At 39.0% G+C, this 14,094-nt stretch overlaps 1 protein-coding gene across 2 annotated transcripts in view; it reads left to right on the top strand.

Annotated features, from left to right (window-relative positions):
• Window positions 1–14,094, top strand: part of ADAMTSL1 (ADAMTS like 1) — a 956,380-nt gene that overhangs the window by 658,330 nt on the left and 283,956 nt on the right. For both annotated transcript variants that reach the window (XM_063609087.1, XM_055294157.1), the window contains one exon: window positions 13,044–13,170. In XM_063609087.1, the coding sequence (XP_063465157.1) occupies window positions 13,044–13,170 (127 nt within the window). The remainder of the gene's footprint in view (window positions 1–13,043; window positions 13,171–14,094) is intronic.

Genomic DNA, 14,094 nt, shown 5'->3' with positions numbered 1-14,094 from the left:
ATATATTTAATGATAGTTACTCGATTGTATATATTTGAAAGTGGTTCCTGAATTAACTCCGGACCAGTAGTCTTGGAGTTGGAGAGCTAAGGATGGATGTTTTCAGAATCCTAAACATTTCTCTTTAATTTGAGTAGAATGCGGAGGAGATGATTTGCTACTCCACAGCAATTTCAGAAAAGTATTTTTCATTTCTAATAGAACCCTACCAGAGGTCATTTCCCAAAGAGCCAACCACGCTTGCTGGTATTTCATTGGCTACTTTAGCAGGGTAGAGGGAAGTTAAAAAAAAAAATTATCCAGTGGAACTCCATCTGCTCTGACCTCTCAAGGAGAGTATATTCCTTCAGTGGAATTTGAGTTGTGATCTTACTTCCTATATGCTGTTATCAAATCCAAAGGGGCTGAAATAGATCTGAGCTTTTGCAAACTTGACCCTGTCTCTAGAGCTGTGGGACTTGGAGTCTACAGGTTCCCAGATCCCTAAGGCACCCTTGATAGCTTCAGATGCATTTCACATATATAATGAGAAAATACCTGCTATTTGCACAGTGACTACATATCCCCCCCAAAAATAATCAGCACACGGGGTCTGATAATTCTGGAGACTATGACATAGAAGATTTGAAAATAGAGTTGTCCCAGAAATTCCAGGATAGTGGTCAGAGTTGTTATGTGCTAGGCAATGAACTGGATCTTTTTATATAAGCTATCACCTCAAATCCTTAGAACAAGTATATAAAATAGGTCGGATTATATAACTCACAAGAGAACTGAAGTCATACTGAGAGTGATATATTCAAGCCATCACATCCAGGTTGAGTTGTTGGTTGCACCACAATGTCATGCTGCCTCTTTTGTGGTTTAGAGTTCCACAACACATAGATTCTTGGTATAAATAATGATGTTCCAGGGTAAGCAGTGGCGAGGAAAGTGAATATGTGGATCAAAAGCTGAGATGCAGCACTATGGTCTTGTTGGTCTTAAGTGTGACGTTTCCAGAGGGGGAAATATACCTTTAGCAATTGTAAAGTTTATGGTAGAACTGGGGGTCATGTCATGGCTCCATTTGTTCTGCGACAGAGTAAAAATTATATTTTCTTAGCAGAAGAAATTTACTATCTCATCCAAATATTTTGTGCTATGGCTTTTTCCACTGGGAAAGAATCTTAGATTAACAACCTTTAGTTTCTCAAGCTGATCTGAAAATTCGCTGCCTTGTGCATGCATTTGAGATACTTTTGAGGGAGAGAAGTTTAGAGTTACTTTACAGATGATGCGTTTGCTTAAACTCTGCTTTTGATCAATTCTCTCCAGGCTCTACCCTAAAGAGACCCAATGTAGACAGACAGAAATGGCAGTAGAGAACCAGGAAGGAAAAAGGGTTATATTTGTTAATATATCAGTTGAGGATGTCTTTAACAGACTTTGAAAGCAGGATATTGATAGCACTGTCAAAGAAGTTTCAAATTAATATAAAGTAATAAGTTTTGAGAGGTAACGAGGTAAGAGCCAAAGAATGACACAAGCCCTCCTAACTTAGGAATCTGAGATGCATGAACTATTGTGATGGGAGGAGAATTGTTTGGGGACATAGATAAATCCCTCTTCACCTTTTCCATCCTCTCTAACCTTGACACACAAATGCAGCCAGCACACTATTGCTGTTGGAATATTGACTTCAGATAACATATCCAGACATGTAAACAAGAGTTTAATTGTGTGTAGAGTTTTGTTTAAATTATGGACCATATCTGGAATTTAAAACTCTTTAAATATAAATTTCCAGAAAAATTTTCAGAGGTACACGTGTGAGTTCCAGCCATCATACTAGAATAGCTACTTTGTGGTGACTTACTGAACAGACACATTCCAGTAAGATCCACATTTGTACCAGGGCAGAATACCAACTGCTATCCTGTCTTCTCAACAAAGGACTCTTGTGTTTAAACAAAAACTATGTATGTATGCCCAGCAGCAGAAGGGAATCTGAGCAGTGATGTCAAAGTATACCATGATGTCACCACAGTTCACAAAGAATTACAGTTAACGCTATGTGAAGTGAGGCCAAATTCAACAATTTCCCTCTTAGGTACTTCACAGTCTGAGAGATAGAAGCAAGGCCAGAGGTCAGGCCTTTGTATAATTTTGTTTCGCATTCTCCAGACACCCTAATTTTGGAAGCAGGGGAGGGAGAAGACAGCCTGCTAAAGAAAAGTCCCTGACCATCTGCTGAGAGTGAATTGTAGTGTCTGTATGCACAAATGTCTATACTAGGATAGTTCTTAGGATTTTTGCTGAAGACTACTAAAGAAACAAATTTCACCAAAATACGCAAAAAAATCCAGATGTGTTTAGCAATAAATTTATACAAGAATTTATCCAAGACCCTGAAGTAAATAAGACGAGAACACAATAAATCAGACTGGGAGCACCTGAGAGTTTTAATAAACGTTAGAAATCAGACTTACTTATTCTCTTTTTCCCTTTCAGAGTGTTTATCCAGCCGTTAGATGGTTTAGATTCTTGACCTCAAGAAAGGCAATATAGGAAAAAATTATTTAAAATGTTTGCAGTCTTAGCTCAAACAATAAAGGACAGAAATAGGACCCTTAAAAATTAGCACCTGGCAAAAGTTTATTCCTATGAAACCAGGTCCTCCTCTATAATTTAACCACAGAGGCTGCCAAAGTTCCTACCCTTTGGTGGAGGTGGGAGTGTGTAGGTTAGATGTAGAAGGAATGTGGCTTTGCCCCAGCCAGACCACCAGCCAAAGGGCCGGAGCTCACAAAAGGTAAAGGGAAGAGCCAGGCCAGGGGGTTGCCCAAGCTGAAGTCTATTAGGAAGAGCCAGGAATCAGGAACTCAGTAGATCAAGTACAAAGTGAATCTAGATCCAGAGTTGGTGTCAGAGTCAGGGCATGAAGCCTGGGGCACTGTGCCTAGCAGGAAAGAAGTCAGAGGGAGGTACACTTGGAAATAATGAGCATTTATGCCCCAAGGCAATTCTGGAGTAGTGGGTGAAGGACCAGAGACATAGCAGGCAAGGTGACAAGTGGAAATTAAACTCTCAGATTACAGTATTATAAAATGATTTGTCCTTAGAGATCCTTTTGTTTTAGAGAGTGTTCTTTGGTCTTTGGAACCAGTGGCAGAGATTTTAAATGGTAGCAGCTGTTATGTTTTAGCTTAAGACAAAGAGGAAAATTCTTTGAAATCGCAATATATCCCTGTCACCTGTGGTGTTGCCTATAGGCTGAATCCATTCATTCATTGAACACACATATTTTAGTTGCTTGCTGTATGCCAGGCACTGTTCTAGGTGGACAGTGAACAGGGCATCCAAATATCGTTGACCTAGTAGGAGATAGAAAATGAATAATACGCTTAATAAATATCAATGGAACAGAATAGAGAACCCAGAAATAAGACCGCACACCTACAACTGTCTGATCTTTGACAAAAACAAGCAATGGGGAAAGGATTCCTTATTCAATAAATGGTTCTGGGATAACTGTCTAGCCATATGCAGAAAATTGAAACTGGATCACTTCCTTACACCATATGCAAAAATTAATTCAAGATGGATTAAAGACTTAAATGCAAAACCTAAAACTATAAAAATCCTGGAAGACAATGTAGGCAATACCATTCTGGACATAGGAACTGGCAAAGATTTCATGATAAAGACGCCAAAACCAACAGAAGCAAAAATTGACAAATGGGATCTAATTAAGCTAACAAACTTCTACAAAGCAAAAGAAACTATCATCAGAGTGAACAGACAACCTACAGAATTGGAGAAAATATTTGCAAACTGTGCATCTGACAAAGGTCTAACATCCAGCATCTATAAGAAATTAAACAAATTTATAAGAAAAAACAATGCCATTAAAAGATGGGTAAAGGACATGAACAGGCACTTCTCAAAAGAAGACATTTATGTGACCAAAGAGCATATGGAAAAAAAGCTCAACATCACTGATCATTAGAGAAATGCAAACCAAAACCACAGTGAGATACCATTTCACACCAGTCAGAATGGCTATTATTAGAAAGTCAAAAAATAACAGATGCTGGTAAGGTTGTGGAAAAAAAGGAACACTTATACACTGTTGGTGGGAGTGTAAATTAGTTCAAGCATTGTGGAAGACAGAATGGTACTTCCTCAAAGACCTAAAGACAGAAATACTATTTGACCCAGTAATCCCATTCCTGGGTATATACCCAAAGGAATATAAATTGTTCTATTATAAAGGCACATGCACATGTATGTTCAGTGCAGCACTGTTCACAATAGCAAAGACGTGGCATCAACCCAAATGCCCATCAATGATAGACTGGATAAAGAAAATGTGGTAAAGAAACACCATGGAATATTATGCAGCCACAAAAAGAATGAGATTATGTCCTTTGCAGGGACATGGATGGAGCTGGAGGCCATTATCCTTAGCAAACTGACACAGGAACAAAAACAAAAAAGAACAAAAACAAATACCGCATGTTATCACTTATAAGTGGGGGCTAAATGACAAGAACACATGAAGACAAAAAGGGGAACAACAGACACTGGTGCCTACTTAAGGGTGAAGGGTGAGAGGAGGGACAGGATCAGAAAAAAACTATTGGGTACTAGGCTTAGTACCTGGGCAATGAAATAATCTGTACAATATAGCCCCATGACACACATATACCTATGTAACAAAGCTGCACATCCTGCACATGTACCCCTGAACTTAAAAGTTAAAAAATAAATATTATGACTGAGGAGAAATACAGCTTTAAATAGTCTGATCAAAGTAGATCTTATTGAGAAGGTATTGATTTTCTCAAACGAAGACTTCAAAGAGTCAGGCAACTGCCGTCGAAGTGCCTGAGGAAGAGTGTTACAGCCAGAGGTAGCAACTCAGGGCTGTCCTAAGATGAGAAAGTGTTTGTTATGTTTGAAGAACAGCAAAGAGACTGAGCTAGAGGGAGTGAGGTCAGAGAGGTCGTTCACATAGATGCTGTAGGACACTGTGGGCTGTTGTAAGGGTCTGGTGAACCTGCAAGGAAATTTGCTAGTCCTGGCTATGACTGCTAAACCCCAGAAGAGAGAATGCCAGGTGTGGGGAGGATGTGCATCCTCCTTCTGCGTGTCTCTTCATTGCCATCTAAACATCAAGGGGAACATGGTATCTCATAGACTAGAGAGATGCTCATTGATGACACAGTGCTATTCAGCCTAGACTTCAACTCTGGTGACAACAAATCCTAGTAATGCGATTTGCGGCAAGTTGTGTAATCTTTCTGTTTCCGTTTTCTTTTCGTGAAATAGACACAATTGTAGCTAATTTTCAAGGTTATTACAAGAATTATGTGAGAAGCTATGTATCTAAAAATAGCAAGTTTTGACAAACACTGGTTCACGGTTCCTTCTGTAAGCAGGTTTCCCTCCTGTCTTTCTCCTCCTCCATGCCCCTTTGACCTTTAGTTATACTGATCTGACTCCCTTTCTACTCTCACCTGTTTTGAGGAAATAATCTGATTAAACCCCCTCACCTAGACTGAGACCATACCTACCACCTAAATGTATTCCCAACAGCACCATAACAGCCAGCATGATGCCTTATGCTCAGTTGATTTGGTCTAATTTAAGTATAATCAGCAACTTCATGTGTTACTCCTCCCAAGGGTATTGGAACAACAAACAAAGGACTACAACAGTGGTTCCCAACTTCTTAACACAAAGGAGCCCTTTATTATTTTTTTTTTCCTATGGGCCTTGTGTTTTGGAAATTTCCATCTACTCAAAACACTGCATGTATTAAGTAATAATTTGTTTTCCCAGTTTATAGCTAAAAGACCTGAGTTTGCAATTAAAAAATAAATACAGTAAAGGTCAGGATTCAGCTTATTTGTATAATGAGATGATTGGTGTTTTGATGACCTTATGTAGTTTTACTGCAGGTAAATGTATTTCCATTAGGCTTTTGGATATAGTAAACATAGCTCATGGAGCACTGTTAGCACCTTTGTGAGTTACTGGAGATTCTATTTTCTCATATTGGAAACCCTAGTTGTAAACCAAAAAAAAAAAAAAAAACCGAAAAGCCAAGTGTGTAAAAGAGGAAATTTTGGTACCCATAACAAACCATGAGAGAGTTATGTATGCCTGCCTGTGTGGCAGGGGGAGGGGTAGGAGGTGTGGACTACAGGTGTGTTGGGGCTTAGCACCTTCCCATTCACTTGCTATATGTGCTTCTAAGTCACAGATCACAGATGAAACCATCTGCTCATCCCTGTGCATAAGTGTAGCTCTAGAGGTAGTGATCTTGATTAGAATATTTAAACTTGTTATTACCACTCACTATTGCCATATAAATATTGTACATTATGCCTTTTCATGGTTAATGGGCATCCTACTATAATTTATAGTCAAAATATCTCAAGGTGGAATTTTGGTTTTGTTATTCACCAGCTATGTGACCTTGGGGAAGTTATCTTCTCTGAACCTCGGTGTTATAATCTCAACTTGAAATCATTCAAATCTTAAGATAAATAATATCTATGGATAATTGTTTAAAAGGTAGGCAACCAATTCCTTTCTCTGGTTCTGAAATGGTAAATGGGTTTAGTTTCCTGATTTGACAACTATAGTCTATGGGATTTGGCTTCTAGAGCCCAGTGTCTTTAAGGATCTGGAGCCACATAAAACCTCAGTGACAGAAAGTGCTGTTGCTGATTAGTAATATCTACTGTGGTCCTGGTAGGAGGTATAGCTGCACACGTGCCGGAATTTTGCCAGCCCAGCCCTAAGTACTCCAAAGTCTGCCCTTGGAGTAAATCAGACCATCATAATGCTCTTTACCTGGACGATTTGTTTTGGCTTCTTAAAATTTGCTTTTATTTTTTTTGGAGACAAAGTCTTGTTCTGTTGCCCAGGCTGGAGTGGAGTGATGCCATCTCGGCTCACTGCAACCTCTGCTTCCCAGGCTCAAGCAATTCTCATTCCTCAGCTTCCTGAGTAGCTGGGGCTACAGGTGTTTGCCACCACACTGGGCTAATTTTATATTTTTAGTAGGGATGGGATTTTGCCATATTGGCCAGGCTGGTCTCGGACTCATGGCCTCAAGTGATCCACCTGCCTTGGCCTCCCAAAGTGTCGGGATTACAGGCATAAGCCACCACGCCCAGCATAAAATTTGCTTTTATCAAATGTCCCCTGACCATTAGGCTTCCTCAAAGGTTATTAGAGCCACCTCTTTGAAACCGCTTGTATTTATTTGCTCAGATGTTATTGGGACATTGTTATATGACATTGTCTTTCAGAAGACTCACAATTAATGTGTATCTATTATTTCGGTACTTTAATTATGGTGCTCCTGAGTGGTTTTTGATTTATTCATTTATTACACAAATATTTATTGTCTACTATAAAGAACACATTATTGCGTACATTTTCTAAAAGATCCAGTAGATTCTCTGACTCTTACAACTGCTCATGTGTTCCTATTTTCTAGGAAGCTCAAATCCACATGTGACCTTCCCCCATCACATCTAGCAACTGTAGGGGATGGCATAGTGTGAATTGTGTTTAGTTCTCTCATTTCTAGATTTATCTTTCTTACCTTTGCCTTTCTTTTTGCTCCGTTCACTCATTTGTTTTTTTAATTTTATTGTTATTTATATGCTATAAATCTTTTTGTTATTTAATGAAAGGGTAAGCATAAGCAAATTAATGAATATCTAAATCTTTTGAGGATGAGGTTAGAAATGCACTCCCTCCCCTATTTATTAAAATAATTAGTAAATAAAGGATAATCTATGTAAATCACACTGTTACCCATAAAGTTCTATCTGAATTAAGTAAATATAAATAAGAGCAGCTATGACCAGATTTGCACAGTTTAGTTTTCCATATTTGTCTTTCCCAGTGCTGAAAATAGAAGGCTTTAAAAGTTTCTTACCTCATGGTGTTGGATCAAGAAAAGGTTGACATCACTGGCTCAGTATTTGATGCTAGACTGAGGTCCTTATGGGAAGCCATTTGAAATGAAGCCAGTGTGAACCCATCCTAAGAATGTCAGTCTGGGGCATGATATCGGCTTATGGATTATGTTTATTTATGTTCTCCAAATTATTAGCATGGTGATCTTTCTCCTGTGGCTACTAATGAAGACATTTTATTATACATATTTCAGTGTCTAGAGAATTTCAGTCTTGCATACTGCCTGTTCTCTTACTATCAGCTCTGTAAAGTGAAGGAAGAAACCCCTACTGCAGGCCTGATGCCTAAAATCTGCACAATATACTAAGTCTCTCAGCCAACTTGGATTGGATGCTATAATCCTAGTTTTTTGTTTTTTTTTTTTTTGGCAGGGGGTAGGGGGGTGGGTTGGAGGGCAGTTCTCTCCCTCCCTTTAGTAAATCTGAAAGAAGAATAAAGAAAAATCAGCAGTGTTAAGTGTGCTTGCTCAACTCCAAAATAAGACAAGGGGCTGCATATCTTTGTACACATATATGTATATAAGAGAGGGTACAAAAAGCATACATTTAAGATATGAAAGCAGAACTTGATAACCCAGTAGTGGTGTCTAAACAATGAAAACACTATTAATTTGGTAAGTTTCAGGGTGCTATTTTGCCTTTCTTTAAATTTTTCTTAGAGCTTCTCACTTTTTTGTTACCTGAGATTAAAATATTGCAAAATAAGCAACACTGTGCAATGATTCTGGATGAGGATGAGGTCAGACCACTGCATCCAGCTGACACCTCATAGTGGACTACTAATAAGCTGTATTAGACCAAAATACTCAGTTTTCCACTGTTTGCAAGAAAATTTCATGCAGTTGCCAAAGTTATGAATGGTCATTATCTCACTTAAATGTTTTGTCCAGAATGGGGTGGGTCTGGGAACTCAGTGACCTAAACATTGCCTTCCATGACACTTCTCTAATAATTAACATAGGTGCACTTGGGAAATAGTCTCTGAAAAATAATAGCCCTTTACAGCAATTCTTGTTCATGCATCAGGACAGAGGTTTAGGTTTAGCCTCTTGCTGTCATTTATGGTATGTCTGTTTCTTTGTGTGCACAGTTAAAAACACATGTACATATACATCATTACACACATGCATGCACACATTTTTGCAGACTTGTATATCAATGGCTGCAGTCTAAGGTCGCCTATCTGTAAACTACATTGGAACTGTTAGCAAACCATTATGTGTTTCATTGATTCAGCAGCATTTATTGTGCATCTCAAATTTCTGATACTGGGCTGAGCAGCAGAGATACCAAGATTAGTAAAACACAGGTTCTCAGGTAGCCTAGGATGTTGTGTGGAGATAGACATGTTAATACAGTAAACTCAATGTAAGTTATGTAACAATTTGAATTGGGTATACATGAAAAAAACCCAAAATAATAGTGGCTTAGACACATAAAGGATTTATTCTCTCCCAAAGAAAAGATGTAATCCGTCCAAGTGTGGTTCAGGAAACAGGATCTTTCTCTCTTTCTGCTCTGCCATTCTGAGTACAAGGCTTCCATTCTCAAGATTGTCTCATTTCCAAGATGGCTGCTAGAGCCAGCAGGAAGGTAGGAAGGCAGAGGGCAGAAAAGGCATTCCCCAGCTAAGTCAGCTTCTTTTAAGTAGCCTTCCCAGAAGCCTCACGTAACACTTCTACTTTTATTTCAGTAATTATGATTTGTTCTCATGACCAATGAGAAATGTATTCTTTTAACTGCATATAACGCTAACCAAGATAAAATTGGGGTCCAGTACAAGAAAAATAAGAGAAGATGGATATTTGATGACAACCAGAAACCTCTGCCACATGAAGGTATGAAGAAATGGCTATGGAAACATACAGCAATAAGGCAGTTACCTCTGGAATCTGGACAGGCTTTCTTGAGGAGACACCTAATTTGGGATTTGAAGAATGAATAGGAGTTTCCCAAATAAAGAACAGGGAAAGAGTATTCTAGGCAAAAAATAATAGCGTGTGCACAGAGGGCCAATTAAGCCCATTTTTGTATTTCTGTTTATTTTTCTCTCTGTTATTAATAGTAGGTCTTAGAGTAACAACTAATTTTAATTAATCTAATAGTTATTCAAAATCAACAGATTAAGATATGTCAAGTATGATTATCCTGATATCCCTGCAAACAATTTTCCACTTGGACCAAAGTAAGAACATTTTATCTGATATAAAATATTCCACATTTTAAAAATAATTGAGTTGGAAGATTTTGGCATCTTGAAGAGGAATTGATAACAGAGAAAGGGAAGAAAAAAAAACAATTGTGTCAGGGAGATGTTTGTCTTTTAAATTCTGAAGCTAAACAGAGCCCATTTAAAACTGACTTGGTTCATATCCTGGGGTCCATAAACCCACACTGAGAGCACTAAGTTAGGTGTCTAGCCAAGTTACTCTTAAAGTATGTCACCTTCTATTTAGCTATTCCTAATATTACTGTTACTTTGGATCTGTGAAGCTGAATTGTTCTTTACTTAAAATGGTTTTGGAACCATAAGAAATCTTTAGACTTAGAGAGAGATTTTCATGATCTCTCTCTAAGATGGTTCCATTACAGGCATCAGAGTCCATTAAAAATTTTCCAGAGAAACTTAAATCCTTTGAGAAACCTGAAATTCCTATAGTTTAAGGAGTAAATCCAGTTAGATTTGGGATGCCTGAGAGTGGAAATTCCTGTGCCCGATGCCCATGCTGTCTTTCCACATAGTCAAGGATCTTGTCAGGTTAAGTCCCTCTTCAATCCCAAAAACCACAACAATAGTAGACTCAGTAATGTTTTGAATGTTGCCTAAATTAGAACTGCCATGCTTTCTCAAAGGATTCGGTCCCTCTAAGGCGAGGCCAACTTTGTTTTTTGCTTCCTCTCCAATTAGCTAGTATCCAGGCATTTCTAAAGGACATGGTGAACCTCATGTGACACCTCCCTTCCGTTGTTAACTCTGACTCTTCATTCACATCTCAGCTCAAAAAAGTCTCTCCCTAAGGGAAATCTTCTCTTGCCTCCCTAACCAAATTGAATTCTCCATATTTTATGCTCTCAGAGTGCCATGTGTCTGTGTTTTATACCTTTTTTCATGATTATCATTTTACACTTATTGTGTGTGATGATTTGGGCACTATCTCCCTCTGCCACTAGACTGTAAAGTCTCATGAGAGTGGTCCCATAGATGCTGAAATTCACCATTGAATGTTGCTCTTAGCACGGTGCCTGGCTCATAGCAGGTCCTCAATAAATGTTGCCTAACCGGTTAAATGAATTCTTGTATAAATAAAGTACTTCTGTAATCCCATTTCACACTGTACTCAGAATATAAGAGTGAATACAGAATTGATCAGCTCATGGGCGGGCCCATCTACAGATATGAATTTTGAAAATAATTTTATTGCAGTTATGTAGAAATACACCAAAGAAGTCTTAAGCCAGCACATGCTTGGCACTGCAGGGATGAAATTCGGTTACTTTCTGAAGTGGCCTCACTGCAGCCTCTGAATAGATTGAGGCAAACTGCTCCTCAGCTACAGTGAACCCATAGGGATAGAGCCCATCTGCCTTTGTCCCTGACGTTAGAACTCAGTACCAGGTTTTCTTGACATCTTTGCATTTTAAAAAAATGTACAGTTATCGAAGGGGTTGTTGCTTTTCATCTATTTTTAAAAGATGTTCATTTGCTATTAATGAAAAAACACACATTACCACATTTTAAAAATAGAGTACATATATAACACAATGTTAAATAATTACGTTTTTAAACCTTCGCCTAAACGTGTGTTTGCAATTATTAATAAAAGGAATAAAAAAGAAAATCAAGCCTCAAGCCTCTGGTCATATTAACAACCAGATTTTTGAAAGGCAAGACAAACCATGGGGACTGTATGAAGAGAAGCCATAAGTCCCTTCAGTTGTCACTACCATTATCATTTTATTTTGTCAAAGAGAGTAATTGAAATAGTTTGGGAGTGGAATAAATCTTTCCATATTTGATCTAACTAGAACTGTAAGCCATACAACCTGGCATAGTTTGGATTTGAATTTCTAAAACTCAGATATTAGAAAGTAAAGAGGAAAGACACAAATGGCATTACCCACATACTTTATAAAAGCCTGTGATGTTGTTAGGCTTGATTTGGACCAGGCGTTAATGTTTCACTAGAAGTCTTCAGAACTCTGCTGCTTATTAGCTAAGTGACCTTGGGTAAGACTCATGGCCTCAACCGTAGAATGGAGATATCTTACTTGCATGGCTCTTTTGAGAATGAATGAGATATTTGTACTGTGCCTGGTACAGGACAGGATAAGACAAATGACAGGGTCTTAATGGTGTTCATGCCTGCTGCCCTTCACGCAACCCTCCTCTTACACACACACACACACACACACACACACACTTTGTATCTGTTTGCTGATTCTCTTTTTTAAGCTGGAGTGCTAGCTAGAAAAGGAAGTATTTTCATTATCACTCAGCAAATATTTTTTGAGGGCCTACAATTGACCAAGCACTGTTCTCACTGCTTGGAATACATTAATTAACCCAACATACAAATCGCCCATCCTTATGCAGCATACATTCTAAGGAACCATGTGGAACATGGAGATCATTTATAAAATGTTTCCTGCTACCATTACCTCTTGGTTGTAGTTTTTGTCATTTGAGTGAATCATAATTATTAACACAGGAGTTATTCTTGAATTAAGGCCCTAAAACATCAATAATTCAGGATCTTCTCATCTCTCTTACTTTCTCCCCATCATTCCCTACCCTGCTCCCTATTCTCTCTCATTCTCTTTCTTTTACCCTTCTCTCTATTTGTATATCTGAACTTTGAAAACATCTTTACCCATGCTGCCTTTTTTTCTTTCTTAGCTTGATTCAAATTCCAGTTGAATTCAGTCTCTTTCATGGGAAGTATGTTTTAGGCCTCTCAGGGAAGAAGGGAGGGTTATTTCATGGTGATTGGCCTCATAATGGATTTTGCCATCGGTAGGTGCTTGGTTGAATTACACATCTCTCTTTCTTGTTAGATTGTTGGCTGTGATCACCAGCTGGGAAGCACCGTCAAGGAAGATAACTGTGGGGTCTGCAATGGAGATGGGTCCACCTGCCGGCTGGTCCGAGGGCAGTATAAATCCCAGCTCTCCGCAACCAAACGTAAGACACACAGAGATGGGCAACCTTTGGACTTGTTGACTTATCCTCCCCTGGCTTAGGTCTGGCCCCACTAAATAGACAGGGAACAACACCTCCACTAACATGATGAAGAACCTGAAAATGTAGAAGGCTTCATGCTCTGGCATGTGAATTAGCTTCGGTGGGACAAGTCAGGTTACCAGCTGCAGTCCCAGAGAGGAAGCCTGTCCTTCTGAGGCACATCAGGAGTGAACCAGACATGGGGCTACAAATACTGTCTGTACAAACATGAGTTTTGCTGTCCAACATGAGGACAGACTGTATCCCAGCTCCTGCATGATGTGTAGTGTGCTATGCCTGGTGGAAGACAGTGGGGAGAGTGGGAAGATAGCACAAATTCACTCCTGTCACTGTGAAGTCACATGGCCTTCATTTACAAGGTGGTCTTTGGTCAGTACTAAAACAAGTTCTTTCAGAATTAATGTAGGGCAGTGATTACATGAAGTTTTGGTTTTTTGGTTTTTGGGTTTTGGTGTTTTGTTTTTGTTTTTTGTTTGTTTGTTTGTTTTTGACTGAGTCTCTCATGCTGTCGCCTAGGCTAGAGTGCAATGGGGCAATCTCAGCTCACTGCAACCTCTGCTTCCCAGGTTCAAGTGATAATCCTGCCTCAACCTTGCAAGTAGCTGGGATTACAGATGCATGCCACCACACCCAGCTAATTTTTGTATTTTTAGTAGAGACAGGGTTTCACTATGTTGGCCGGGCTAGTCTTGAACTCCTGACCTCAGGTGATCCACCTGACCTCAAGTGATCCACCCGCCTCAGCCCCACAAAGTGAGGGATTACAGGCATGAGCCACTGTGCCTAGCCTATATGAAGCTTTTTATTGACCTTTGTGTCCTGATATCTCAATACTAGCAAAAAAAAAAAAAAGTGTGCTTATTA

The sequence above is a fragment of the Symphalangus syndactylus genome, chromosome 9 (genome assembly GCF_028878055.3).
Source record: "Symphalangus syndactylus isolate Jambi chromosome 9, NHGRI_mSymSyn1-v2.1_pri, whole genome shotgun sequence".
Classification (NCBI taxonomy): Eukaryota; Metazoa; Chordata; class Mammalia; order Primates; family Hylobatidae; genus Symphalangus; species Symphalangus syndactylus.
The sequence above is the reverse complement of the archived record's forward strand: the minus strand, read 5'-3'. Positions and strand labels throughout refer to the sequence as shown.